Below are 16,594 nucleotides of genomic sequence, written 5' to 3'. Positions count from 1 at the left end.
GGGTCCCTGGCCATCAGTGCCCAGACACTTATTGGTTCCCCTCCTCCAGCTGCTCCAGGCTTCCCCAGAGGTCAGGACTGCTTCCCCATCCTGTAGCCCACTCTCTGCTGCCCCAGCCCAGCTGCTCACCGGTCCTTGAAGAAGCGCCTCAGACCAAATGCCACCAGCTTCAGCACAGCCTCCAGCACAAAGACAGTGGTGAACATGTAGTTGCAGTACTTGAGGGCTGTCTCCAGAGACTGCAGGGGCAGCAAAGAGAAGCATGATCCAGGCCCCATGACCTGTCCCCCACCTTACTCCAGCCAGAAAATCTCTGCCTTTTAAGGGGAAAATTTACTCCATTCACATTTAATGCAATGATTTACATATCTACTTTTATGCTTTCCACCTTACTTAATGTGTATGATTTATTTTACATTGCTGTTTTCTTTCCCTTATTTCTGCTGGCTTGGTCCAATTGCCACTCTATGGAGGCAGTATGGGGTAATGGTTAAGGGTTGTGGTTAAGAACCAGACTGCCTAGATTTGAATCCAGACTCAGCACTTACTCCTTATTCACTGTGTAACCTTGGCAAGTCACTTGACCTCTCTGGGACTTAGTTTTCTGATCTATGAATTGGGGATGATAATAGCACCCACCTCAGAAAGCTGCTATAAAAATTAAATGAGGTAATAGCCCAAGACCAGACAGAATAAATACTTGGTAAATGTGAACTGTTATTATTCCATTTCTTCATGTTAATTTAGAAGTTCTACAATTACTGTTCCATTCCACCAATGGTTGCCTTCCTTTTCCCTGCACTCATAATACTCCTCTCCTACCATTTAAAATAAGATACTAATTCCTCATCTGGAGCTTCTGCTCTCCCCTCCTTCCCCGACTCTAGTAAGTCTTTAAGAAGACTTGCCCCTACGTACCCCTCACGTGTCCCTCACGCACACTGCCTGCAACTAGCTGGGAACTGGTCACCTCTCCTACTGCAGTGTTTGCCCCCAGTGGTCCTGCCCCTCCCCCAGGCTCCATATTCCCCATAGTGGTGGAGCCAGCTGGCAGGCCTTGAATGCAAATCAAAGTTCCAGTCCTGCCTCCACCACTCACTGGCTGAGTAACTTGCACATATTTTACCTCTCTGAGCCTCGGTTTCCTCATCTACAAAAGCCTCCCCCAGACACACCTTAGGATTGCTGTGAGGATTAGAGAGTTAATATCTGCAGTGTGCCCTGCAGAGTCACACTGAACATACCACAGCTACTGTCACCATGTTCAAGGCTGGGTCCAAATGTCATCCCTTCTACCCTCACCCCCGCCCCACCCCGCTCACCAGGACCGAGTGACCTTTCCCTCTCACTCATCTGTCCTACCAGGCCCTGCGCCTCCTGAGCATGGGGTCGGTTCAGACCCTGCCCGACCCCATCCCTGGGGTGGGGTCTTGCTGAGGACCCAACCCCACCACGTGACCTCGGGCCAGGGGCCAGGCCAGGCTCACCGTGGGCTGATTGTAGTGCTCCAGGGACATGGTGACCACATTGAGGCAGATGATGAAGGTGATGAAGATGTCCAGGTAGTGGCTGGTGCACATGGAGTGGATGAGCAGCCGCGTGGGACAGTAGGTGGCATAGTAGGGCAGCCGCTGGGCCTCTGCAGGGGGTGTGGGGCGGCAGGGGGGACAGCGGCACAGACCACAGAGGGTTGGGGCCGAGGTGGGGGCAGAGCACACGGAGGGAGAGGTGGAGGGGAGGGAGGAAGCAAGGGGGAGAGGCGCCAGTCCACACCAGGCCCTGGGAATCAGTTAGGTCTCCTCCCCCAGGCCAGGGCGCCTTGAGGGAAAGGGGTAGGATGTGAGGGAAGGTGGCAAAGGGGGCACCGATTCTCCCCATGGTGCCCATGTGGGGGGTCCGGTCTGCTGGGGGCAGGACAGGGTTCCCGCAGCTCGGGGCGGGGCATCAAGGCTCTGCCCTTGCCCTCTTCCTGGACTGAGCTGCCAGGGTCTCATTCAGGTGGGCAGTGGGGTCACCATCAGACTCCGGGTGGACACCGAGAGGAGTCAGGTCACCTGGACAGGTGGATGCTGGGGGAAGGGCAAGGCCAGGGGCCTGGGGGCCATGTTCTCTGTTCCCTTCTGGCTCCAAAGGCCCAGCGGCTGGGGTCACGCCCCGGCCTCGGCCCCTGCGCCCCGCCCCCCGCGTCACCCACTCACTCCGGCGTTTCTTCTCCAGGCGCCGCAGCCGCTTCTCCTCGCGCCGCCGCGCCTCCTCGGCCTCCTGGTGCTGCCGGCACTTGTGGAAGTTCTCCACCACGACGCCCACGAACATGTTGAGCACGAAGAAGCTGACGATGAGCAGGAAGGAGATGAAGTAGAGCAGCATCCAGGGGTTGTGGTTGGGCACGGGCTGCGGGGACCAGATGGGGCTGAGGGAGGCTGGTCGGGCACCGGGGGGGCCCACTGTGCGGGGCGCGCCCCACCTCGCCGAGCCTCCGTGCAGTGGGGGCACCGGCAGCAGCCTCCTGGGCAACTGGGAGATTTGAAGGAGGCAGAGGTAGGAAGTGCCCACCCTGCTTGGCACAAGTATGGTGCTCAGCAAAGAGAGCCGTCCCCTTCCCCGCCATCTGTCTTCTTCCTCTCACCCACCATCTATCCATCCCCCATCCACTTATTCATCCGTCCACTCGTCATCCGTCCATTTATCCAAACATTCATCCACTTATTCATCCATCTAGAAACAAGGCAGGAAACAAAGCAGCCAGCAGAGAGAACGCAACCCTGATGGAGTCTGTGCGTGTGTGTGTGCGTGTGTGTGTGTGTGTGTGTGTGTGTGTGTGTGTGTGTGTTGGCAGGGGTGGCAGGCAGGAGGGTACAGACTAAGAAGTGGAGGAGGATGTCTCCACGTGCTCTATTCCCCCCACATCCCCAAGCCCCACCTCTACCTCCAGCTCTAGAGTCTACGGGGTGAGGCCCAAGAGGCCAAGAGCCCGAGACTGCTTACAGGCCTAGGCGCTACCCGCAGCCCCGATCCTGCACTGAGTGGGCCCTGTCATGACCAAGAGCAACTCCCTGCTCCTTCTCCCATGACCCCCACAGCCACGACACTGCCAACCCTGTCAGCCACGTGTCTTGCCTAAAGTCCCAGCCTAGCCCCAGAGGGGGTCCCCACTCTCAGGGGGATCTTGGGAGCGAGGGCTCAGCCTCCTCTCGGGCCCAGCCTCCCCCCTGACCCCTTCCACCCTCCCACTCCCAAATCCATCCTCACCCAGCAGCCCCGGAAGCTCCCGCAAGCTCACCTCGCTATAAGCCCTTCACTGACACCCACTGCCCTCAGCTACGCTCCATCCCCGGCGGCATACGCAGGTCTTCCTGACCTTCCCACCCTGCTTCCCCACGCCACCCGCCTCCTGCCACTCTCCCTCCACCTCTAGCCCTGGCCCTGGCCTCAGGACTCCCTGAGCACGCCACTGTCCGGCCCAGGCCTGCACCTGCCGTCCGCAGAGCTGGCTGGCCCCCGGCCTCCTCCCACACACTCAGTTCTCCACACACGGGCTCTGCAGCCCTCCTGGCGGAGCCAGCTCGCAGCGCTCGCCCTGCACAGAGCGGGTTTGTTGAGGCAAACAGAGCCGTGACTTACACCAGCCGGGGAGTGGCCCTTGTGGGGCAGGGTGCAGGCCAGGGCGAGGAGGCGTGGGCTGTGGCTGACAGTGGGAAACACCAGCTTCAGACCCCGGGGCCCCAGAGACACCGTGTCCCTCCCCCACTGCCCGGGCCGGACCTGGCCCAGCCACGCCCACCTGCTGGTCCACAGCGACCGCGTCCAGTCCATTGTACATGATGTTCACCCAGCCGTCCTTGGAGGCCAGCACGAAGAGGGACATCAGGGCCTGGAACACGGGAGGAAAGGGTACAGGGGCAATGGGCGCGGGCAGTTCAGGCTGCCATCTGCCCCCGCCATAGCTCTGGGAGGCAGAGGGACAAAGAGGCCTTCCCCAAGTCCAGGGCAGAGCTGTGTCCTCAACCGACAAACCTTTTCTGAGGATGCACTGTGTGCCTGCCATATGCCCTGCAGGCACTGCTGCAAGAGAATGAGCACGAGACCGGGAGTCCTGGGCTCCAGTCTCAGCTCTGAAATTAACTGCACAAGAAAATTCATGAGGTCTTTTCCTCTCACCCACGGAATGGCGCTAACACTTCAGTGACTGCCTGCCATGCTGGCTGGGAGGGTCAGCTGAGACTTTAAACTGGAAGGTTCCTGACAAACATGTGGGGCCCTGCCACCATCACTCCAAGCTTGCCTCTGGCACCTGAAAACAGGAGCTCGTGAGAGAAGTCAGGACCAGCCCAAGCTCTGCCACTCACTGGCTGTGTGACTTGGGGCAGGCTCCTTAATGTCTCTGCGCCCCAGCTTCTTTGCTTGTAATGGCAATAATTGCCCATCTAACAGATTTTAGAAACAGAGGTGATCCCCAGGAGACAGCCAGCCAAGGCTCCTATACAGACGGCAGGCCGAAGCATCCTCAGGATAGGTCTCCTGCCCTGAACTGGCCCCTCCTTCCTACCCACCCAGGGCACAGACCCCTCCTCTTCCCTTCCAGGCGGGAATGGTGCTGAGGGCTGCCCAGAAAGGGCTCAGGCCCCGGAGGAGGGCAGGGCAGGGGACAAAGAGGGAGCCCTCCCTGCCAGGCAGGCACACGAAGCCCTCACACACCAAGGGGCAAATGTCCCCGTGAGCCCCTGGATCACAGAGGCCTGCAGTACAGACAGCCTGGGACCTTGGAATCACAGACCTGCTATCACTGTCCCCATTTACAGACGAGGACACGGAAGCACAGCGAGGGTCAATACCGGCCTGAGGGCACACTGCTGATAAATGGCCCTACAAGGAATCCAAGGCTTCAGGCCATGCTGTAACCTCCCACATGGCTCTGCAGGCTGACAACACCCTACTCAGGGGTCCCAGGGCATCAGCCTGGCATCAAGCATGCCCAGAACGGGAGAGAGCTGGGGACGCTCCATAGGGGCCAGGCCTGGGCCTGGCGCTGAGGTCAGGGAGGCAGGAACTAGATCATAAAGGGCCCCCCGTGGCTTTCCCTCAGCCTCCTGGAACATCTCTTTTTAAATATTGTCTTAGGACTCCCCTGGCAGTCCAGTGGTTAAGACTCCGCGTTTCCAATTCAGGGGGCGCGGGTTCGATCCTTGGTCGGGGAACTAAGATCCCACATACTGCGTGGTGCGGCCAAATAAATAAATAAAACTTAGAACAAAATAAAAAATTTTTAAATTTAAAAAATAAAACATTGTCTTACCAACCACTGAGTTGTTAAGAACTTGAAAATGTACTACCTCTGGAGAATCTGGAGGGGTGGGGGGTAACTGGGACCCAGTTCCTGACCCCATTTCCCGGCCACTCACTGCCCCTCTGAGGCCCCACAGCTCCTTTCCCAGGGGTCCCGGGGAGTGGAATCCCTGGTCATGGGGATGAGCGCTTCAGTGGATACAGTTGGACGGTCCTCAGCAGAGAGGCCCGGGCCCTGGGCCACCCAGAGTTGGATCCGTGCTCCCTTCCTGTGTGAACTGGGGAAGCCACTCCCAGGCTGGTCATACCCAGCCACCTAGGTGGGCCCTCAAGAAACAGGAGCAGTTTGGGGGTGGGGGGAGCTCTTTGGAGGCAGCCAGCTGGGGGCTCTCATCTGGGACACTACCCAGATGGCCAAGCCTGGAAGGCCCCCAGGAGAGGGGACCAACGGCAAAGCAGGAACTGGGCAGGGGCCTGCCTGCCAACTAGAGTCGGGACCAGAGGAGATGGGTGATGGGAGAAGAAACCCACCCTGGGCCAGGAGCTTGATACACTTTAATCTCTGCCACAGCCTGTATGGTGGCCTGTAACACTCCCATTTTACCAACAGGGAAACTGAGGCTCAGAGAGGCCACGCCTACAGTAAGTGGCAGAGCCAGGATTCACACCTGGTCTGGCTGACTCCAAAAATGCCTGTCAGGGCCCCCGGGGTAGGGGGTGGGGGCCAGGAACCAATGTCCACTAAAGCACTTCCTAAATGCCAGGCACCTGCTGGACACTCTGTATTCAGGGTCCCTAAGCCTCACGCTACCTGTGAAGTGAGTTCTACCCCTACCCATTCTGCAGAAAAGGAAATCAAGGCTTGCAAAGCAGAAGCCCTGGCAGGGGAGGACTGGAGCCTGGTCTGTAATCCCAGGGCTGTCGGCACCAAAGAGCTGTCACCCCCCCCCCCACCAGGGATGGGTCAGGTCAAGAGCAGAAGGGGGCACTCACCTGGCCCAGGTTGTCGAAGTTGTACTTGTGATGGACCCAGCGGTAGCTGGCGGCCACGCAGTCGGAGCGGTTGGTGATATTGCGGGTGTCTATGCCCAGACAGTGGTAGAACTTGCCCTTGAAGAGCTGGGGGTAGGGACACGGGTCATGGGGTTAGTGACCGTCTTGCCAGTGCTCCCAGGGGGTGGGGGGGGAGCGCAAATCAGAAGAGGGCCCCGCCCCTCGGGGTCACTTCCTCCTTGTACAGCCTGAGCCGACCACTCCACCCCACCATCTCTCCAAGTCCCCCAGAATGAAGCGGGGCTGCTCGCATCCCATCTCACAAGTGAGGAAACTGAGGCCCAGTGGTGTTAGGCAATTTTCCCAAAGTCATTTGAGGTTTAAGAAGTAGCAGAGCCAAGCTTCACACCTGGTCTGTCTGATTCTTAGCTCTTCCACAGACCCCAGAGATCAGACACCAGTACCCACACTGGGGACTCGGGCAGTGACTCCACGCGAGAAAGTTGCCTGTACATCCCCGAGAGGCAGAGAGAAGTAAAGGGACCCTCTCTAGGGACCCAAGCCCTCTCTATGTCAACTGCCTGGAAGGGGCAAGGCCACTGTCCACACAGGGTCCACACCAAGCCCGTTCTGCCCAGGAGGCCACGCTGTGAATCTCTCAGCAACCCCAAAGGACATCTGTGCATGGGGTTCCTCCAAACCTACAGCCCCAAACACAGGACCAGGTGGGGAGCCTCGGGGCCTCAGCACCGGGTTCAGACCCTCAAGAAATAGGGTCTCAGCAGCAGCTCAGACCGCAGAAGGCCCAGGTCATTCTGGCCGCCCCCCAACACTCTCTGTGATCTGCCCCACTCCTCGCTGTCCAGCCCTGAAGCCTCATTCTGTTCCTGGGCTGGGCCCCAACCCCAAATCTGAGTCAGCTCAAGGCCCTGCCTGGGTCAGAGACCCTCCGTAACCCCTACCCCAGAGAAGCCAAGCTCCAACCCTTTAGCTGCCATTCCAGGTCTCTCCCCACTCGGCCCGGCTCGTCTCTCCATGCCAGCCGTAGCCCCGGGGCTCTCTCTCCACACGTGCCCTGCTTCGTCCCGCCTCCCCACACGTTGCCCATCTGCCCCTGACACACCTTCCCCCCACCGTGACCTGCCCAAACCTCCTGTTTTTCAAGGCCCAGTGCCAAGGCCACCTCCTTCAGGCTGTTTTCCCCACTGTCCCCAGCCCACCCCTGTGCTCCCATTTACCCAGCCTGCCTGGCAGTCAGCCATATGGGCCGTGTCTGTCTCCCTCCCTGGAATGGGAGCTAACTAACTGCTGGCAGGGACCATGCTCCACCAGGGCCACCTGGCACAAGGTCTGGAGAGTTGGGCAGGAGTGTGGAGCCTCTTCCCCGACTACAGAGCCCACCCCATCCCCTGCCCAGCCTGGGTGCCCCTCACCTGCACCCCCAGGATGCCAAAGATGATGAAGAAGGCACAGCAGATGAGGACAATGTTGCCGATGGGCTTGAGGGAGGAGATGAGTGTCTCCACCACCAGCTTCAGGCCAGGGGCCCGGCTGATGACACTGCAGGCAGGAAGGGGTCAAGGGTACCGTTAGCCGTCAGCCAGGCCCGAAGACAACCCCTACTTGGCCCAGAGTCACCAGAGCAGAGGCTCCCAGGCTCCAGATCTATATGAACAGCAAGGCACTGTGCTTTCACCCCAACCCCTTGGGATCCACACCACACCCTCCTCTAGGTATTAACGCCCAGAGATGGCAGTGAGCCACCAAGGACACACAGGGAGTGGGTAGCAGTCCTGGGGGCCACCTTCAGCCCCGCCTTCCAGCACCTGCTCCAGGCTCCTCCCCCAGGAGCAGGGCCCACAGGTGTGACCCTGGCCCTGCTCAGCTGGTGCTCGGCACTCGCTATGGAGGACTGAGTGGGTGTGGATGGCCGGAGTGAGGGGTCCACTTAGACCCTGGGGGCTTCCTTGGACAGTGCAGGGATCCCCCATCCTCGGATGCGAGGGTCCTCACCGCAGGGGTCGTAGGGTGCGCAGGAGCCTCAGGACCCGGAGGACCCCCAGGATCTTGGCTCCCCCGGCCGAGGCCAGGGACACCACGATGTCGATGATTGACACGAAGACAAGGAAGCCATCCAGCACATTCCAGCTGCTGCGCAGGTACGCCTGCTCACCGAAGTACAGGCCCAGCGAGACCACCTGGGGGAGGGGCGATGGGCGGGGTCAGCCAGACTCCTCCAGAGGGTGGAGCGAGATCAGCTGGGCGAGGGGCCCCGCCCCCTGTTCACCCACCTGAAGTCCTCTCCCCATGGCCAGGCCCCCCCCTTAGGCGGGACCCCTGTCAGAGGCAGGTAGGTGTGGGAGAGCCGGGAGCGGGTGGGCTGGAGCGGACACGTGTCCTGCCGCCCCCTCTGAAGGCGGGCTATAGGTCTCCCCCTACCCAGGGAGCCACTCCCTGAAGCACCCCATTCCCTTCTCCCTGCACATCTGGTTAACCCAATTCGAAGCCACGTGCTCCGGGAAGCATCCTAGATGGAACCCTCCCCCTGTGCCCTGCACCTCCAGCAGGTACCTCCACGACACTGGAAATGGGTTGTGAGCTCCTGGGCAGCGGGCACGAAGCTGACCGCATCCCGCCTTCCCCAGTCCCAGGAGCCCAACCCAGGGGCTGGGACCAAGTGGGGGTGAGCCTCCAAGGCCACCTGCAGAATGCTGTTGAGGGGCAGGTGAGTGACAAGCTGAGCGGGGCTGGGCCAGGGCCTGGGGCCCTGGACAAGAGGGAGGAGAGGTCCTAGGGGAAGCCAGGTACCTTCAGTGTCATCTCGCCCACGAAGATGGCTGTGAAGATGTAGTTGGACACAGTGAGGAAGATGCGTTCCTGAAAGAACAGGGAGGTGCCATGGATCCAGGGTCGCCCAGGATTGGTCAGCCTCTGCCTTCAGCCAAGGGGCACCCAGGAGAGGCTGCCACTTCACAGTCCAAGGAGGCGGCCCCCTCTCCAGAGGCAAGCTCCTGGCCACATCTCCCTCCATGGCATCCGGTCTCGCTGGGCTCTCCAACCCTCTCAGCCCAGCATGCTGTCCCCCAGCAGGCCCTGGGGACCTGTCCCTCTGCCTCATTCCTTCCACCGCCCGAAGGCCCCAGCCACTCACGGTGCTGCCGGCCTCAATCTGGGGCCGCTCCAGGGCGATGGTGATGCAGTTGAGGAAGATGAAGGCCAGGACGACATAATCGAAGAGCTTGTGGGCAATGATGGTCTGACACAGGACCCGGAACCTGGGCAGGGTGGGCAGGGGGCCACGTGAGTGTCAGTTTGGCCCTTACCCCAGCCAGGAGGAAGGAACCAGGAACACATGAGAACCAGGATGGCCTAGAGGAAGCTGATCCTTCTTTTCTCTGGCCACACAATAGGTGGCGGCTTTAGGTCTCTGCTCAGGATGCCCACCTGAAGCCACCTCTGCTGACCACCCTGCAAGATCCTGGCACCACAGGGTGAAGGGCACCCGCCTAGCCCTGGCACTCAAAGCTTTCCAAACACTGGCCCAAATCTCTAAGCCTTGTCCTCCAGCTGCGTGGACACATCGTCTGATACCCTCAGCTTCTGCCCCCAGGCCTTCCCTCGGGCTGCTCCCTCCACCTGGACCAGCCTCCACCTCCTTACCACCCCTTCTTCATCTACAGAATGCTGTCTGCCTCCAAAGCCCAGCACAAAGGCCTCCTCCCCCAGGAAGCCTTCGGATGCCCCCCTCCAGATGGAAGCACCCCAGGTTACTGGAAGATTTATCCAACCTGGTGCCCAGCACAGGATGGCCTAGACTGGAGGAGATGCCCCCACACGAACCCCTCCCTCCCCTGCAGACCCTCCACTACAAGGCCGGGAAGGTCCTCTCGGGTGTGGGAAACCACCCGCCCGCCCCCCTACCTCCCCACCCGCGCCCCGCCAATGGCCCTGCTTGGCTTGGCAGAAATCTCTCCCTCCTAGATGCGTCAGCCCCCTACTCCAACCCCACCCCGAGCCTGGCCCTGCCCACCTGTTCTCGGGGGAGAAGAGGTAGACAGACCAGTCCTCACGGACTTCGCACCAGTCAGGCTTGTAGACGTCAATCATCTTGCGGACGCGGAAGCACAGGGTCTGGCAAGGGGAGGACGGGGTGCTGGCGAGTCAGCGCCGCCCAGAGCCGCTCATCTCCACCCACCCTGGCCATCCAGCAAAGTGGGGCCACTGGATGACCTCCGAACTCTCCCAGCAAGACCAGAACCCTCGCCCCACCCAGGGCGGTCAGGGAGGGCTTCTCTCCCAGGGGCGGGCCCAGCTCAGAGGTGGGCAGTTCCGGCCCCGCCCCCTGTTCGCCCACCTGAAGCCCCCTCCCCACGGCCAGGCCCCCCCCTTAGGCGGGACCCCTGTCGGTCCCTCCCACTCCAGCGCTGCCCCTCGACCGCTCCCCGTTGCGTCCCAGCTGACCTCCTCGTGGTCCCCTCCGTGGCCCCTAGAGCCTCGCGCACTCACGTAGTCCATCTCCTCCTCGTCCTCCCCGTGATCCCGGCGGTCGTCCATCTTAGTGAAGACGTCCTTGGCGATGCTGGGTATCCTGCCATTGCAGTCCTCGTGCCCGGGGGCCGGGCCTGCCGCCCTCCAGGCAGCCCGTGGGTGGGTGCCCACAGCGGGCACCAGCTCGGCCAGGTCCACCGAATCTCTGGTGTCGAGGGACAGCGTCCGGCGGTGGTGGCGGTGACGGTGCGCCAGGTGGGGACCATGCTGCGCTTGGTGGGCGTGCGGGGCGTGCAGGGGCGCGGCGCGCAGCGGCCCCTCCTCCCGGGCACCCTCGCAGGCCCGGGCGCCGCTGCCGCGCTCCGCCGCCGAGAGCAGGGACTCGTGCTCCGCCGACGGTGGCTTGTGCTTGAGGCTGTTCCAGCTGGAGCGACGGCTGGCCCAGGCCCCACTGCGGCCCCACGGCCCGTGATAGGAGCTCCGAGAGCTGGACTGGGAGGAAGCCCGGGGCTCCGGTCAGCGCCACCACACACACCCACGGTTGTGACTGAAGGGAGCCTGCACACCCGCTGAGGCCCAAAGAGGGCTGCCCACCTGGCCAGTGGGTGACAGAAGGGGCTAGACCCCAGGGGTCCTCTCCCTGCTCTGCCTCTCACTCCATCCACATCTACAGACACATGGGCACCTCCACTGTGTGGCTATGTCCCTCCTGCCACCTCCCTTCCCTTGATAAAGGTACAGCAAGTCACGGCATCTTCCCATTTTACAGGAAGGGAAACTGAGGCTCAAGAAGGGCTGTAACTTGGTCATGATTACAAAGTTTGGCAGTGGCAGAAGCCAGATACAAGCTCAGGTCTGCCCAACCCCAAGGCCCAGCTCTTAACCCTACACATTGCTGCTAAGACAAAAACCCAACTCTCTACACCAGACCCACTGGCACTACTCATTCATTCATTCACTCATTCCTTGTTGCCAGGTCCTGCTCTGTCCCTGGGCACCCAGGAGTGCAACAGACATGGTCCCTGCCTGGTTCTGGCTGGGCAGTCTGGTGCCCTAAGCCTAGGTACCAGTCTGAGGCTGGACTGTCAAACACTTCTTCTCAGGGTCCCTCAGCACACACCCAGCAGGGAGCCATCCAGAGCACCCCACGAGGACTCACCAGGGAGCGCTGGTCGTAGCTCACCCTCCCCAGTGACATGACACTGCTCTTGCGGGAGCCCAAGGCCATTAGCACAGGGTCTGGCTGCAGCGAGAGGCGGGGGGCGGATGCTGCAGCCCCAGTGGGGCCCAGATGTCCACCCAATGGGAGATTGGGGTCCAGGTGCCCGTTGGGGGTCATGGGGATTGGGCAGAGCTTGGGATCTGGAGGGTTCGGATAGAGACAGAGGGAGGAGCAGACAAGAGGACAGAACAAGAGCAAAAGAAGCCATGAGACAAAGAAACAGACAGGGACAGTAACAGAAATGAAGAGTTTTTCTGGAGAGACCTCCTCCACCAGGAAGTCCTCCTGCTTGGACCCCGTCACATGTGCCTCCCCTCTGCCCCATTTGCAAGGCTCTCAGCTTTATTTTTGGATGAGTGGATCCCTTGCCTTCTGTGTTCAGGGCCAGCTCCGAGCTTCACCCAACATAGGAACCTCACTCCCATGCCCAATGCAGGAAGAAGGCAGAGCCTGGTTAGCCCGGTTACTGAGAAGGACACAGCATGGGCTGGGGAGGTTTCTTCCAAGCTGCACAGTGGTGCTAAACAAAACCCAGGCATCCTGAGGCCCAAGGCTCTTCGCTACAGGCCAGCTGTATGGAGGGGTGAGGGTGGGCTGCAGCCACCCCTGTGGCTAGAATTCAGGAGAGCCATGAATGTCACTGACCTTGGAGATTTAGCAATTCTTTCAATTATAAATGTAAACAACAAACCATAGGGAATGAGCAGTCCTGGAGCCTTGGCGATGGGAAACCAGATGCTGTGCCCTCTGCCCACCTAGATCTGGGGAAGAGTCCTGGCCTCCTAGGTGACGAGTGGAGGTCCGTTTACCTCCGCCACTGTCCAGGCCCTCCTGGAGCTTGTCAAACTCCTCCATGTTGGATGAGCTCTGGTCCTCGTCCGAGTAGGAGCGATTGGCGTCGCCCTGGGAGACCGTCCCTCACATTGGAACGAAAGTCAGCTTAGCCCTTCCCTCCCTCCTGAATTTTTCAATGGGTGTTTTCACACACCCCCCCATTTTACAGATGGGGAAACTGAGGCTCAGAAAAGGGAAGCGAGAAGCTAACAAGGACCTAGGCCACAAACCCACATCTGCCTGATTTTAAGTGTCCCCAAAGCCTCAGAAAATGAAGGAGGCAGGATCCAGAATCCCAGATCTTGGGGACTTTAGGATCTCAGAGATGGAGAAGCCTAGGCCTACACCCCTGGGGGAGAGGCAGGGATCCTAGATGCAGACCCCCTCCCACTTGCATGCTTCCTGTGATGGGAAGCTCATCACCTCACTGGCAACCCCCTCCTCTGGAGACCTGTCGCCTGCTAGATGTTTGAATTGCAGTCCTCCTCCATCCAGACCACCCCCCGCCCAGTCTCGTGCAGGCCCCAAAGGGGTGCTTCCTCCACCAGGGCCACAGTCACCTCCGCCTGGAAGCCCTCCACCAGGATGGCCACCAGCAGGTTGAAGAGCACATAGTTGCCGAAGGTCATGAGGGCAACGAAGTAGAGGGAGGCCCAGGGGGAGGTGGAGGCCATGCCATTGTAGAGGACGACGTTCCAATCCTCCTGGGTAAGGATCTGTGCGGGGAAGGGGGATGACAGCTCAGCCCCTGAGTATCTCCAAGCCCCCCAGCCCACCGGGTGCTCTAGGTGCAGGCACGCCGCAGCCCATGAGCACCTAGAGCACCCTCTCACACACGCTCGGGCACACCCAGGGTCCTCGAAAACCATGGCCCTAGCTGGGGGCAGAGCCGCAGAATCATGCACGTGCGCGTGTGTGCGCGCGCACACACACACACCCCCACACACATATACACTCACTGCTCTTCCTGCTGCCCGGCCTGCCCACACCCTCAAGGCCTACGTCACACACTCCTGCCCTGACACGCGCTCCCCACTGACCCGTGCTCCCTCCTGGCTGCTCCCCAACCCCATCCTCTCAGCACCGTACCCCACCACCCAGGGCACAAGCCCCTCGTTCCTTCTGCCCCCACCACACCTGTGTGTACACACCCACTCAACCACGGCCACAGTACACGGGAGGAAACAGTCTCAGGGAAGAATCCTAACCCCACAGTCTCAGGGCAGGAGCGAGGGGGTGGGGACGGGCGCCGGGCAGTCAGTCCAGCTCCCAGAGCCAGCGCTGCGTCAGCCTGGCCACTGGAGGCCGGGGTTGAGGGGCCTCCTTGCCAGGCCACTGCTCTTCCCTGGATTCTCTGAGGCTGGGGGCACCTCCAAAAAGTGATCCTGGGAGAAATCCCTTCCCCAGACACCCATGGACACATGCTGGGGCTCACCTGGAACACCGTGACGATGGCCCACAGCAGGGAGTCAAAGTTCTTCCGGTCAGGGACTGTGTCTCCCGTGTCCGTGCGGAGGCTGAATTTGCAGCCAAAGATGTGCATCCCAAGGATGCTGGGGAAGAGACAGAGGTGGCTCAAGGGACTCACACACACCGAGCTCTCTGCCCACCCACCTTGTTTCATTCTCAGAACAACCCACTAAGATGGGAGGGGCCAGTGTTGGTCCCATTTTACAGACGTGAACACAGAGGCTCAGAGGGGCAGTACTCGCCCAGAGCCATAGGGGATTAAGTGATGGTGCCAGGATTCGTATCCAGGTCTGGGGTGTTGCCCGGAGAAGCTCAACCAGCCACACTCCCCCAGGTTCCTGCCCACGGGCCTGGCAGGCCCCGCAGGTGTGGCCCCAGGGTGGGCGGGACTCACCTGAAGATGAAGATGAAGAGCATGAGCAGCATGCAGAAGGTGGCCACGTTGTCCATGGTCTTCATGAGCACCACGAGCTGCCGCCGCAGCGCAGGCATGAAGCGCACCAGCTTCAGCACCCGCAGCAGCCGGAAGGTCCGCAGCACCGACAGCCCGCCGTCCGCCTGCCCCACAATCTCCCAGATGCTGCGGCCCGCCAGGCAGGGGTGGGGAGGGGAGAGAGGCAGGAAGGGTCAGAGGGAGGCCGGGAGGAGACGAGGGCAAAGGAAGAAGGAGAGGCCAGGTGGGCGGAGAGATGGACAGCTTCCGTTCATTCACTCATTCATCCAACAGGTATTGTTTCACAGGTCACTGCGTCTCGTGGCACCCTAAAGCCAGGGCTCTGAACCTGGATTCCATGGACCACCCCCCCCCAAAAGTCTATGGCCCATAAATATCACTGACCTCTTTTTGAGATTTAACATTCTTTTGATTATGAACGTCAACAACAAACAGCAGAGAATTAGCACTTCCTATAACCTTGTGGCCAATCGAAATCACTGATATTTTTCTATCACATGACAGCCGATACAGATGTTTCCAGATATTATTTATGCTCATCCTTTCCTTGGAATGATGGTAGTCACGGACCCACTGCCAGATCTTGCTATTTAATGAATTAATCCAGAAGTACATATATTGCTAAATCACAAATTTTCAAATATTTTGATAACTGCATTTCAGTGTAATTAGCTTCCTTTGATCTTATGTCCTTCATTTACTGTCTGGGGTCAGTGCATTAAATCCCCCTCCCACCCGGCTCTGTTTCTAGGCCCACAGGCTAGGGGCGGGGTTGCGGGGGCGGGGAGGGCGGCACCTGATGATGACAATGATGCTGTCGAAGATGTTGTAGGGGCTCCGCAGGTAGTCAAAGAGCCCGAAGGCGGCCAGCTTCAGCAGCATCTCCAGGGCGAACATGCTGGTGAAGACCACATTGCAGATCTCCAGGATGTTGGTCAGCTCCTCGGGCTGTGGGGGTGTTGGGGAAGGGATCGGGGACCCGGTCAGGCCAGAGGGCAGCCGGGACACCCATCAGCTCTAGAACCTCCGGGGAGGCCCGGCTCTGCCACCCCCGGCTCCATGACCTGCATGTCAGTGTCCTCGCCGGAGCTCCATCCTCCCCCTGCACTTGGCATCAAGAACCTTACAACTCTGCCTCATCTCTGCTGTCTTGAGAGGTCCACTGAGATGGGAACACATGGGGCTAACCTTCCACAAAGTTGGCAATGATGCTGGTACTGCACGCTAAGGGCCACATTATGATACCCATTTTACAGATAAGGAAACTAAGGCTCAGAAGCCAGCCAGAGGTTACATGGCTAGACACAGAGCAAGACAAGAAGGCAAACCAGGGGCTGTGGAAACCCCGTTTGCCCACGACCCTAACCCATTTTGGGAGCACGTGCAGGACCTGCCCTGTGCACTTCATAGGCGTCATGCCACTTAGTCCCTCACAAGAGCCCATTATGCATATGAAGAAGCAGGTTCAGAGAAGGCCAGCCCCCTGCCTGAGACTGCACGGTTAGTAAGGGGCAGAGCCAGGGTTTGAACCCAGGCAGCCTGGCTCCAAGTCTCCACCCTTAACCCCTGCCTGTGCAGACTTCCCTACACAGCCTTCCCCCCACCTCGTTCCTTCCTTAGCAATGGCCATCTCAGGATTGTGGGTGGCTGGAGACCATCTGCCCTGTGAAGGGAGGACAGAGACCGTGCACCTACTGTGCGCCACCACGGCTCCCAATCCACCTGACCACCTGGTCAGTGGGGCTTACTTCGCCCGCTTCTCAGAGGAGGACACGAAGGCCCAGAGAGGTGAAGGGTCAAAGTCACCAGCTGCTCAGAGGGAGACTGGCCCCTCTGGCCACAGACCCAAC

At 59.9% G+C, this 16,594-nt stretch overlaps 1 protein-coding gene across 1 annotated transcript in view; it reads right to left on the bottom strand.

The window, feature by feature from the left end:
• Positions 1 to 16,594, bottom strand: part of CACNA1I (calcium voltage-gated channel subunit alpha1 I) — a 104,639-nt gene that overhangs the window by 13,294 nt on the left and 74,751 nt on the right. The window contains 17 exon segments of the mRNA XM_036866773.1: positions 130 to 239; positions 1,488 to 1,639; positions 2,199 to 2,391; positions 3,782 to 3,871; positions 6,277 to 6,402; positions 7,710 to 7,836; positions 8,290 to 8,474; positions 9,085 to 9,153; positions 9,428 to 9,551; positions 10,307 to 10,407; positions 10,783 to 11,256; positions 11,924 to 12,126; positions 12,796 to 12,889; positions 13,381 to 13,536; positions 14,256 to 14,373; positions 14,685 to 14,870; positions 15,541 to 15,692. Of these exon segments, the coding sequence (XP_036722668.1) occupies positions 130 to 239; positions 1,488 to 1,639; positions 2,199 to 2,391; positions 3,782 to 3,871; positions 6,277 to 6,402; positions 7,710 to 7,836; positions 8,290 to 8,474; positions 9,085 to 9,153; positions 9,428 to 9,551; positions 10,307 to 10,407; positions 10,783 to 11,256; positions 11,924 to 12,126; positions 12,796 to 12,889; positions 13,381 to 13,536; positions 14,256 to 14,373; positions 14,685 to 14,870; positions 15,541 to 15,692 (2,660 nt within the window).

The sequence above is a fragment of the Balaenoptera musculus genome, chromosome 10 (assembly GCF_009873245.2).
Source record: "Balaenoptera musculus isolate JJ_BM4_2016_0621 chromosome 10, mBalMus1.pri.v3, whole genome shotgun sequence".
Lineage (NCBI taxonomy): Eukaryota > Metazoa > Chordata > Mammalia > Artiodactyla > Balaenopteridae > Balaenoptera > Balaenoptera musculus.
Note: the sequence above shows the minus strand (reverse complement) of the source record. Positions and strands in the feature narration are given on the sequence as shown.